The 13157-nt window shown below is 39.2% G+C and overlaps 1 protein-coding gene across 2 annotated transcripts in view; it reads left to right on the top strand.

The window, feature by feature from the left end:
- The window catches only part of SMYD3 (SET and MYND domain containing 3), a 1044671-nt gene that overhangs the window by 215359 nt on the left and 816155 nt on the right, over positions 1-13157 (top strand). For both annotated transcript variants that reach the window (XM_078156275.1, XM_020982112.2), the window contains exons 3-4: positions 1623-1730; positions 3319-3376. In XM_078156275.1, the coding sequence (XP_078012401.1) occupies positions 1623-1730; positions 3319-3376 (166 nt within the window). The remainder of the gene's footprint in view (positions 1-1622; positions 1731-3318; positions 3377-13157) is intronic.

Genomic DNA, 13157 nt, shown 5'->3' with positions numbered 1-13157 from the left:
AGGATCACAGGATCAGAGCCAGGAGGGTCCTTAGATGTCTCTTTTTATAGAGGAGGAACCAAGTCTCAGAAAGCAGAAAAGACATATATTGTTATATAGCTTGTGACTGGCAGATCCAAGTTTGAACCTAGCTGTCCTGCTTCCAAGATCTGTTTTCTTTCTTTTATTCCACAAACACCAAAGAACAATTCCAGAACAAAGAGGAAGGTGTGGGAGCTTCTGGGAAATATCAGTAGCAGATAAACCAATTTGCTTCATAGCCCTAAGCTGCGTTAGGTTCTACTGATGCAATTGTGGTTCTAAACTTTAGGACAGTTTTCAGGTGTGCAGCATGGAATACTGTGCTTCCTTCTTGGTCATCTGAGCTCAATAGCTTTTCATTGTCATGGATCTAGCTTACATAGGTAGCATTACCTTTCAGCACTGTCTTCAAATACTACAGGACAACAAATTAAATGTTTATTTATGAGGCTTGTACTTTATCTGGCTGTTTCATGGTGACCTGCTAAGTGCCATCTTCTCCAGTTGGTTTTCTTCTTCTATCTGCTTTATTTTCTACATGTACTTGAGTACATATAGGGTAGGGATTCCTTGAGAGGGATTCATTCTTTGTATATGTGTGTATACCTATGAATATGCCTTGTGTATTATTGCTGCTTAGTAGTTTTCAGTCATATTTGACTCTTTGTGACCCCATTTGGTGTTTTCTTGGCAAAGATACTGGAGTGGTTTGCCATTTCCTTCTCCAGGTCATTTTACAGATGAGGAAACTGAGGCAAACAGAGTTAAGTGACTTGCCCAGAATCACACAGCCAGTAAGTGTCTGAGGCTGGATTTGAAGTCAGGAAGATGAGTCTTTCTGATTCTAAGCCTGGCACTCTATCCACTGTATCACCTATCTGCCCTATGGCTTTCATATAGTAGGTACTTAATAAATCATTTGTTGATTGATTAAGGCACTAAAAATATTTGTCTACCTTCAGAAAAATATCTATTATTGCAGCATGATATAGTGGAAAAACCATGTTTTTAGAGTCTCCCAACTCTAAAAAGTTTGGGAGACTTGAATTCTAGTTCCATCTGCCATGTACTTGCTATGAATAAAAAAATAGTAATAATAACTAGCATTTGTATAGCCCTTTAAAGGTTGTAAAGTACTTTCCATCTCTTAACTCATTTGTATGTGATGTTCAAGTCACTTCATCTATTTGGGATCCAGCTTCTTGGTCTTGTTGAGTCTAAGATCTGGTCCAGCTTTTAGATCCTGTGATACGTGGATTTCATGAAGCTGAAAAACTCCCCTTTTCAGTAATGCCTCCTTAAAAGTTAGTAAGGAAGTCTTAGTGACTTCCTTTGGCCCCTATCAGCAGGTAATAACTAGTCAAAGAGTTCAGGGACAAAGGTGGAGTTGAGGCTGCTCTTAATTTTGTGCCTGCGTAATTGCACAGTTGGCCAAGGCTGCGTTGTGGGGTCATTAACAGAGCTTCTCTGTTTTGAAGTTATAGATACACAGGTTGTGGGAGTTACGTGAGTACCTAGGACTGTTTTCTACTCCAGTGTGAATTGTGCTTAAATTTTGATGCATTGTGTGTCTTTTCCTACCCCCTCTCTTGTCTTAACAGAAACAAGCTTGGCAGGATCACAAGCGAGAATGTAAATGCCTTAAGAGCTCAAAACCCAAGTTTCCTCCTGACTCTGTCAGACTTCTTGGCAAAGTTGTTTTCAAACTAGTAAGTAAAACTCAGGAAATTTGCCCAGGAGCACTTTTCACAGTTGCTTTATTTCATTTTTTATATATTTTTTAAATTCACATTTAAAACTGAAGATTAAGCCCAGGTTTGGGAGGGAAGTAGGTTTTAAGAACCAGTCTGCTGTGGCTTTGGGATCTGTAGAAGTGACTACGTTGAGAGACATAATGGAATCCAGGTTCTTTGTCCCCTCTAGGAATGGGGGAGAAGATCATGACTTTGCTCTTGAGTAAGTTGGGCTGTAGGGTATCAGAGCAGCACCTGCTACTTTGGCCTTAGAGGTTTCTGACGTGATCCTGTCTCCAGCACAGGAATCTAATAGTACATATAAAGGTACCCCATCTTCAGCCCACCCACCACCTCCATCACCTTTTAATAATTATGATAAAAGCTAACATCTATAGAGTTCTTTAAGATTTGCAAAGAGCTTTACATGTATTATTTCACTCAATCCTCATAACAATCATGAGAGGTGGCTGTTATGGGTACCTCTATTTTACAGATGGGGAAACTGAGGCTGAGGGAGATTGGCCAAGGATATGCAGCCAGTAAATGTCTGAGACAGGATCCACGTCTTCCTGTCTCCTAGCTCCCAGTCTAGCAAAATATTCAGCATGATACCTTGCTGCCTCATGTTACCTTATAACTAACAGGGTAGGTCTTTGCTATGAAGAGATGATCATGTCTTGGCATAGTAAATAGAGGACTGATTTTGGAATTAAGAAAACTAGGTTCAAGTTTTGTCTCTGGTTGTCATGTCCGTTAACCTCTCAGAGTCCATGGCAACTCTATAGACTCCATGCTACAGAAGAGCTTCTTTACATTGATTAAACCATAGCTCTTGACCTTAAAAGTGAAAAGGAAAAAAAAAGAATGCATTATAAATCTCTTTTATAAGATATTATAAACAAAAGAACAAGCAAACAAAAACCGTTTCAATTCTACTTGATATGGAGTATCTAGTTGATTATTTCAGGTAAGACGTCATAATAAGACAAGTTTTGGTTGAATGGTACCATGTTTATATTTTTCATCTCCTTTGCATTGGTTGAAAGTACATTTTTTTTTTTAGCTTGTCACCATGTACTGTCCACATGGTGGCCTTCCTTGAAATCCTACCAAATTTAAACCCTGATTTAGAGAAGATTTCCTTGGATGTCTTGAATGCACCTGGAAGACTAAACAGCTTCCCTTATATCCTTGATAGCCTAGAAATGTCCTTTTGTTTGCTATCTGGCCAATTTTTAATCTTTAAAGTTAGAGTTTTCGTGGACTTAAAGCTGTAGCATCACTATACCTTTATGCATTGAAAAAAAAAATGAAAGTAATGCATAGCTGTAGATGATTCTTACAAAAAGCCAGTAAGGGTTGAGGTATAATTTAGCCTGCAAAGTTGTTACTAATTAAATAGCTGAACCCAATAATTTAAAGAAGTCAGTGAAGTGGAAGGAATAGGATCCTGGGAAGCATCTGCTTGCCAGACTTTCATTAGCAAATAGTTGCCCCCAAATGATGCTTAAGTATCTGAGCTTTTAAATTGACTGTGATGTTTTTCTTTTTTCCTCCATAGCTGAGAGAATCATCTTGTGCCTCTGAAAAACTCTACTCCTTTTTTGATATGGAGTCAAGTAAGTGACTGTCGGCTCAAACTTCCTTGATAGACGTCGGCCACTATTTGTTAAGCTCTATAGCTTTTTAAATTTTTGTATCTTCATTTCTGCAAGTAAAATCTTGTGAGATTCTTGGATTCCTGTGTGCAGCAATGAACCCGCATGTTGGATCAGTTCTGGGTGGAAATGAGGGTGGGCCCTCATCCCTTTACTGATGAGGCCTCTATAAAGCATGGGGGCGGAGGAAGGAGTTTTGCTTCTGGTGCTGGTAATGGGAGAAGTCATAGTAAGGGGGTAACCCTTAGAGATCATGGGAGCAGTAGCTATAAAGGCAACTAAGAGATCATCTGATCCAATCCTATCATTTCACAAATGAGGATATGGGCCTAGGAAGATTGAATAATGTGCTCAGGGCCAGAGATGGGATTTGGATTCTGGACCTCTTTCTCCAAATTCTTTGATACCCTGAACCTCTTTAATTATAATAGCTTACGTTTAGAGCCATAGACCTTTCTTTATATCCAAGATTACCTTACATTTATACTTCATGAATCTCATATCTACCTATTCATTTATATGTTCTTCTCCCTTAGAATGTAAACTCCTTGAAGGCAGCTTTTTACCTTTCTTTTTATTCCCAGCACTTAACACAGTGTCTGGCATACACATAGTAAGTGCTTTGTAAATACATATCAATTAATTGATTGAAATAATACTTTAAGATTCACAATCATTTTCCTCATAACAACCCTTCCAGGCCAATGGTAGAAATATTGTCAAATCCGTTTTGTAGATGAAGAAACTGAGACCTAGGAGATGTTAGGTGACTTGTCCAAGTTCACACAAGCAGTAAGTATTGGAGTAAGGCTGTCAAATTATAAATAATTAATTTTAGATTATGATTTAAATAATTTTAATACATAATAAATTATGATAATTATAACAATGTATAATAGAATACTTATTATATAAATTATAATTATAAAATTTTAGAATTATAAAAATTTAGAAGGTTCCTTAGGGGTCATGTAATCCAACCTGTATGTGAACAAGGTGATCTCCTTATGGAGATTACATTCAAAGAAGACAGCATATGTATAAATAAGTATACACAAAAAATGGGAATAGAATGGGATTGGATCTATGGTTTCATTGGTATGGGTAACCCCCAATGAGGAAATAAAGCTTTATTAATGAAGATATGTACTTTTTCTGAACCTTATTCCTAGAGAGTTGCCTGAAGTACTAAGAAATTAAGTGATATTCCCTGGGTTGCACAGCTCTTCCTGACCCCAAAGTTGACTCTCCATCCATTATACCACACTGCCTGTCATAATTACAAAATAGCACCTGTGAAGATCTGGAAAGTTTTTGTATAGAAGATGGTGTATAAGCAGAGTCCTGAAGGAAATGAGAGCAAGACTCTGGACTTACTCTCCCAGAGAAAAGGCAACCTCGAGGGGTCAGAGTGATTCTTCTTAGATGCTATTGGCTCAAGTCCCCATTCCAGTGAACTTCTCCCTACTGTTAGCCATTAGAGGCCCAGTTCCATGTAATGAATGAGCATAAATTAGTTTTATATTTACTGTGAAGATATAACAAGAACAGAACTATAAACACCTGGAGCACGCTGTCTCTTATGATAGGTCCTTGGGGAGAGTTGAAATGCTTTCTATATAACACCAGGGGTAATGTTCATGTCCAAGATGCAGCAGAGCCACTAAATGAGTCTTCTTTCAGCTACTGCTGAGTTGGGTCAGGTCATTCCTCAGGGCCTCCCTGTTAAGGTGGGTTCCTCAGGTTGGGATGTGATGGTTGTTCTTTGGGGCTTTGGAGTTGGGCTTTTTTGGTTGCAAAACCTGTCATAGGCTCTGGCTCCTATGTCTGGTGGCTTATCATTCTGACCCTGCAAAGTTCAAAAGGTTGTAATTGTCTCCACTACCCCTTCACTTAAAAGCAGGAAGAATAGACACCATGGAGAGAGAAGGAGCAAAGGCCCAGGTGCTCATCTGCCCCATTATGTTGGACTCTTTGGGAAAGGATAAAGGCCAGAGGCCCCTCTCCCACTTGGAAGTTTGTAGCATGCCTTGCCTCTGAATTCTGTCTAAGCCAGGCAGGAAAGAACCAGATAAACAGCCTTATTTGTGCTGGTTGTTGCCTTTTTGGAATGGACTCAAGGTCTGGCTGCACAGCCAACCAGTAATCCATTTCTTTACCACATGGTTGGTAGACTGGAGTCACTCACAGACTATCAGACACTCTCCACATCATGTCGCAGAGCCCTTCTGTTACATAGAATTACCTCTTTCTAGAAGCAGGCTCTCTCCCACCTTGGGATTACATCAGCTAAACATGCTATGCCTGCTCACCAGACTCTGATTTACACTGAGAAATGGTGGTGAAGTGGGAGAACATTCCAGGAATATGAATCAGCTAGTACAGTTGCCTCCTGAGAGAATCTGTTCCAGTTTTGGACAGATCTCCTTTTTAAAGGAGCTTAATTGCACACAAACACACATAAATGTATATATCTATATCTAATATATGTAAATGCATGTGTGTGTATATATGTTCATATATATGTGTGTATATATATACATATCTACACATATACTTATTTGTGTCTAATATTAGCCATCTCTAGAGCAAGGGGAAGGGAAGGAAAGAAAAAAGGGAAAAAAAAAAGAAATTTACACGATAACTTTATTATATGTTTAAAAAGAATAGCAAGTTTTACATAATAGATTTGCAGTTTCATGTGCAGTCATCTTTTCTATTATGCTATCTTATGGAAATACTTGCTTTATTCCATAACTTAAAACTAAAAATTCTTTAAAAAAGAAGCTTTTTAAAAAACATCCAGCTAAAATCCAGTTGTTTTCTCACACTTTCTCAATCCATCTTATTTATGGTAGAAGTCGTCACCCACCTGATAATCATTCTTTGATCAGAACTCCTAGAGATTTTTTCTCCTCTTTTCTAAAGGAATAATAATTATAAAAGGGATGCTGGTGGGTTTTTTTTTAAAATAAAATACCCCAAATCTGGTAGTTTGGTTGATGAGACAATTTTTTCTTTCTCTGTAACTGAAAGAATCTCTTTTTGTACTATGCAAGACTAAAATTGTTCAGGAAGACACCAGATAAAGTGAGTAAAAATTAAAAACCCTTGTTTCTTTTGACTCTAAACCTAATAGTCATCCAACTTCCCCATGATGTCTCTTTGTTCTGTTCAGTTATGTGGCTAGGTTCTTTGCTGAAAATAATACATGCTCATAGTACAGCCATGGATTATTAGCCACTGGGGTGGGGAACCTGTGGCCTGAAAGCCACATGTGGTCCTCTAGGTCTTCAAGTGCAGCCCTCTGGCTGAATCCAAACTTCACAGAACAAATCTCCTTAATAAAAGGATTTGTTTTGTAAAACTTGGACTCAGTCAAAAGGCCACACCCAAGGACATAGAAGGCCACATGTGGCCTCAAGGCTGCAGGTTCTGCACTCCTGCTAGAGATTCAAAGACTATTAGGCCCTCTTGTTTGATTCAAGAAGAAACGGGTGGCCAGTTGGCAGAAGTGCTTTGTGTGAAGTCCCACAGCAGATGGGATGAGAACCTTGCTCTCCCAACTACCAAGTCAACATGCATCCTATTGTATCATACATATCTCTATCACAGAGCATGCAGCATAGCTGGAGATGGCCTTACAAAGGCCTGGGCTGATACTTCCTTGTTGCGCCCCCATGGGCAAGTCACCTAACTTCTTAGGGGCTGATTTCCTCATCTCTAGGAGGATAATTCTCTTTCTCTTTATCTCCATCTGCTGGCTTCCTTCAAGATCCCTCTAAATTCCTACCTTCAAGGAGAAGCCTTTCCTGATCTCCTTTAATGCTAATGACTTTCTTCTGTGATTATCTCCTTTCTATTTGTCCTAGACCTTGTTTATATATAGTGGTTTGTGTCTCTCCTATTAGAATGGGAATTCCATGAGGGCAGAAACTATCTTTTGCCTCTCTTTGTATCCTCAGCATTTAGCACAATACCTGGCACACAGTAGGTGCTTAATAAATGCTTGTTGACTTGACTTGTTGATAATAATACCTGTAGGACTCCCCTTACAGAGAGTTGTTTTTGAGGCATCTATGGCACAGGGACTGGAACCCCAGACCTATAGTTAGGAAGAACTGAATTCAAATGTGACCTCAGATACTTACTAGCTGGGTGACCTTGGCCAAAGCACTTAACCTTTGTTTGCCTCAGTTTCCTCAAGTGCAAAATGATGACAATGACTACACCTGCCTTGATGAGTTGTTGTCAGGATCAAATGAGAAAATATTTGCAGAGGCTTCAATGCCTGGCACATAGTAGGTGCTATATAAATAAAATCAATCACTCAGTCAACTAATTAAGTTTATTTCCTTTCTTTCCCCTTGTTGCTTGAGTGGAATGAATCACATACTATGCAGACTTTAAAGTACTGTATGAATATCGGATATTACATTACATTGACATAGTGAAAATGACTTTCCTTTGTCACTTGTGGACTGGCTAAACTTGCCAATGGGTTTTGATTCTACAAGGAAGGAGAAACATCTGGAAATACTGATCACCACAACAGTTTATTAGCCTTCCAGGAGAAGTTACAAGGGTGGGAATGACTAGGCAGGCCAGTCCAGCAGCATAAAACACATGCACTTGCACTAGTAGTAGTCAAGAAGAGGGGATGGGGTGGTGTTCTGTGTAGGAGGACAGAGAGTACTCATCTCCACTGAGCTGCAGTGAGCCTTCTTCCTTCTTCAAGAAGCCTTTCCCCATCCGCCTTGATGCTAATGACTTCCTTCTGTGATGATCTCTTCTTTATCCTATACATGTCTTGTTTATACATAGTGGTTTGTGTGTTGTTTCTCCTATTAGAATGCGAGCTCCTTGAGAGCTTCATCAATGTCAGGGTGTCCCTGGGTGGAAAGTGACCCTGTGCTATTGGAGCCTGGGCATTTTGTTCCCACATGGGGACATACTGGGAAAGGGAAAGCCCCAGAGCTTCCAAAGGCAGGTGTTTTGAATGATGCCAGTATTCCCCCCTAGGCCCCTTTTCACTAGGGATGAAGGCCTGGACCATTAGTCTAAGTCTTGCTCCCTACTCAAGTGATTCTCTTCCTGGTTTTGTAAAGGGTATGAAATGGGCACTGTGAAGTGGGAGATGGAAGGCAATCCCTGGACAGGGAGAAGAAATAACAGTGGGCCATGTGTAGATCATATATCAAAATTGCACACCTTAACTCCTCTGGATGGAAGCAAATAAAGAGAAAACCCAGTGTAGATTTACGATTGTGGTGATGTGGTTGCTAATGATATCAAATGTATTATTGAAGAAGTCCTTTATTTCACTGTTGCATCACACTCACAAGAGAGAGAAAAACGCAGGCCAGAAATCACAGCAATGTAAGAACTCAAAGGAATGGAAGACAAGGAATAAAGTTGAACTGGGTGCATTTTTTTCATGTTTTGATGCATATTTAATCATTAAAATTCTGCTGTGAGTCATGACTCTAATCTCTGGCTCAGCCTTAGAGTCTTGGCATTGATTTGAGCTTTTCTCAGGGAGAAAACTGAGCATGTGCGGTAAATATCGCCTATTCCGAGTGCCATGTTCTCAGTAATTATTAATTAAATGTCATGCCCTCAGCATTAGCACCTGTTTGCAGTATATTTTAAAATTGATTTCAAGAAAGAATTGCCTGCTTCTGTGAAATCCTTCTTTTTGAATTGAAGAACTTACATGCCCCTTTAACCTGGGAATCACTGTGATTCAAGAGTTAACCTTTGGCCTTGTGGTTTTATTTTCTCCTATTCTGTCTTTAACTTCAATCCCATTTATTTTCTTCTTTAAATACTTTTCATTTCTTACTTGCTTACTCTACCTGCTTCACCCTTAGATTGTATTTAAACCTCTTAATGCTTTACCCTTCTATTTTTCATTCTTGTCTTTAATGTGCTGGCAGTTATTCATGATTGATTTCTAACCTGCTCTATGTTTGAAACATGTCTCTGCTTGAACTTGAACTGGAATTTGAGAAGGGAGAAAAGTGGTCGGATGATAGGGATAAATAAAGATAATGGTCACATGACACTTTGGTAAAGGGAAATCTCAGGTGTCAGACTGCCTCTACTATTGCAAGTCAGCACCTTCTCCACAACTTATTGTCTTAGAAAATTGCTTAGTGCACTGAGAGGTTAAATGAGTTGTCCAGGGATAGTATCAGAGGTAGATCTTGAGTCTAGGGCTTGCTGGATCCAAGGCTGGCATTCTGATGACTTTGCCACATTAGATAATATTTTAAAAATAAAAACAAACAGATACTGTAGGTAGTGGGTATGATATAATGTTGGAAAAGGGTTCTAGTAATTCATAAAGGAAAATGGCTGGCAAGACCATGGAGGACAATGTCCTCAGATGTCTTATACATCAATGCACAGAATATGGATAATAAACCAAGTGAACTTGAAATTTTAGTACATAGAGGTAAATCTCATAGATATCACAAGACTTGGTAGTATGGAACTCAAAGCTGGAATATGAGAATAAAACTACATAATATTGATTTCTCAAGAATGACTCTGATGCAGTGGCAGATAGAATCGTACTGTAGGCCAAAACAGTATTGCTGAAATGAATCAAAGGAAGCCGAGAATGGTGGCATGATGGAGAACAATTAAATGAGGATTAAGGGGGAAGACGTAGATAGTATACAGTTGTGAGTCTATACTTCAGACCCCCTAGCCAAGTGGAGAGGGATGATAAACTATAATAGAGTTTAAAGTGTAATAATGAGGGGGACTTTATAAACAATTTGGTTGGTTGTTGGAGGTCACATACCACTAAAAGAGAGCGTCGCAGCAGCCTTTCACTTCATTTATCTCTTGGGAAGTATAAAGGAGGCAATGCCATGAGATGCCACTTTGGGTTTAGTTCTGACCAACAAAGAAGAAATGATTGGTGAGGGAGAACTAATGAGAACCTTGGAAAAGAAGTCACCATAAAGTCATAGAATCTTTATGTGAAAAAGACCTTAGAGAACATTAGGCCCGCTTTGATATTTGACATATGGAGCAACATACCTAGAGAAGTGAATTGACTTTGTTGTTGTTTGTTTGAGTCATGTCCCATTCTTCACGACCCCATTTTGGTGTTTTCTTTGCAAAGATGCTGGAGTGGTTTGCCGTTTTCTTCTCCAGATCATTTTTACACACGAGGAAACTGAGGCAAACGAGCTTAAGTGATTTGCTCAGGATCACACAGCTAGTAAATGTCTGAGGCCAGATTTGAACTCATAAAGAGGAGTCTTCCTGATTCCAAGCCCAGTGTTCTGCCCATTTGTGCTACTAGCTGCTGGAATTGACTTAAGCATTGCAAATAATTTATTGTTTTTTATCATGAAAACAGATGGGAAAAAAACCCCAACTATTGTAGACTTTCTCTTGAGGGTGTCATCAAATTCCTTGGTCCATTCAGTTTCTGGGATCTTTAATTTCCTGATACTTCTCCCATCCTCCAAAGTTGCTCAGATATTATAGTCAGTGCTTTTGTTTTTACATCAGCAAGATCTTTCAGTAGCCTGAAATATAATTTGTTCAAGACTGGAGATTTTAATTTAAAGCAGTAAGGTAATATCTGAGGCATAATGTGATGTAGTGACAAGAGATCTGGCCTCTCTAGGTTGGTGGTCTTGTGAATGGAGAAAAGAAATATCTGTGAGTAGTTAAGAAGGTTGAATTGCTAAGACTTTGCAGCTCTGTGGGTGTGGAATGTGAGTAAGAGTGGGGAGTTGATGATGTCCTTATTGTACTCCTGTTTGCCTGGAATAATGGTGGTATCCTTGATAGAAATGAGTTAAATGGACTGTAGTATTTAGGGGCCACATAATCTGTTCTGTTTTGGACATGTTGAATTTGATGCTAGTGGGCATTCAGATAGAGATGTCTGCCAGGTCTCTGGAGTTATATAAGAGTGGAGCTGAGGAGAGAGATGAAGATTGCATATGTAAGTTTGGAGTCATCTGCATAGAGATGATAGTCGAACCCATATGAACTGATGAGTATATAGACAGAAGAAAAGAGGGTTTAGCACAGAGCCCTGGGCATACCTACATCTAAAAGGTGGGATGTGGATGTTGACCCTACAAAATGAATTGAAAAAGATCAGTCTGACAGGTTCAAGGAAAATCATGATAGAAATATCAGAAAAGCCCAAAGAAGATCAAGCTTCCAAGGGTAGAAGTGGTCGTTGGTGTCAAATGTGGCGGAAATGAATCATGCAACTGTTGAAAGAAGGATAAGGCCTGAGAAGAGCCACCAAATTTAGCAATAACTCATTAGAGAACTTGGAGAGAGCAGTTTATATAAAGTAGTGGGGTCAGAAGTCAAACTGCAAGGAGTGGAGGAGCAGAGAGGTGAGAAAGTGTGTGCGATGAGTATAGATTGTGTTTTCTAGGAGTTTGGTTTTAAAGGTGAGGAGAAATCTAGAAATAACAGAATCCCAAAGTTTGAAGTTGATAGAAGCCTCTGTGGCTATCTAACCCAATTTACATGCCAATGGAATCACCACTATAATATAACCAACAAATGATTGTTCAGTCTCTGCTAAAGACCTTTGGGGGAGTGGTGGTGATAACCTCACCACCGTTAGAGGCAGCCCATTCTAAGGATAATAGCTTGACCAGATTGTAGATTCAGGTAAACAATTTTTGTTTTGATTTGTTTTGTTTTTAAAAGGATGGGGAAGATCTGGGCATATTTGTAGGTAACAGGAAAGGATCTAGTAGATAAGGAGAGGTTGAAAAAGAGATAGGGAGTTGGGATGACCAAAAGGACAAACTCCTAAGAGAGACAGTAGGGGCCGGCATGGGCCAGCAAGGCTCATTCTGAGACGAGCAAATCAGAAGGTTCCTGTAAAATCTGAGCTCGTCAGAGATTTCCTTGTGCCACCTTACCATTCTTTTTAGATGCTTATTGTAAATTCTTCCCTGGAATGATTTTCAGTTGTATTCTTTTGAATTTTATTTTTTGAGAGGAGGGGCATAGTAGCTTTTTTCAAATATGTGGTTGAATTGTCAACTAGAAGAGGGACTGATGCGTTCCGTGTGGTTCTAGGAGGCTGAATTAGGACCACTGTGTGGGAATTGTAGGGATGTAGCTATTAATTCATGATAAGAATGTAATCTAAAAGTTAGAGCTGTTAATAATGGAATGGATTGCAACAAATTGTTTGTTGCTAAATGAAATAGTACACATACCCTTTTACCTGTCCTTTATTTTACTTACCTTCAGCACTGTATCAGTAATGCCCACAGCAGCTTATCCTGATTGGGAAAAGGTATAGCTTAGTTTGTCTCTCCAACAGATACTTCTTCGATTCTTTACAGGGGTTATGATTTTTCTGGGCTTCTGCAATCCCATTCTGGAACAAAATGTGAAGCATCTGTGGGCAAAAAGTGGGCATAGTGGCTCATTATTTGTGTCTTTGTGCTTATTGGGCCCTGCATCAAGGGTGCTTCTCTAAGTCACTGGATCTTGATTTTTGCGTTGGACTTTCTGATGTTTTAATTGATGAGGAGACATGGTGTTATTGCTTATCTCTGCTCCTAGATCTTTGCTTTGAGGGTGTTGAGCATATTAATTTTTTTAGGGAATAGAAAGGGGGTTTGCCTAGCCCATGTGTAGTCTTGAACATATATCTTGTATGCATCTGTTTATTTACATGTTATTTTCTTCCTTTGAATATGAGCTTCTTCAGGGTATTTGTTTT

The sequence above is a fragment of the Phascolarctos cinereus genome, unplaced genomic scaffold (genome assembly GCF_003287225.1).
Source record: "Phascolarctos cinereus isolate Bilbo 61053 unplaced genomic scaffold, phaCin_HiC Scaffold_5;HRSCAF=322, whole genome shotgun sequence".
NCBI classification, from domain to species: Eukaryota; Metazoa; Chordata; class Mammalia; order Diprotodontia; family Phascolarctidae; genus Phascolarctos; species Phascolarctos cinereus.
Note: the sequence above shows the minus strand (reverse complement) of the source record. Positions and strands in the feature narration are given on the sequence as shown.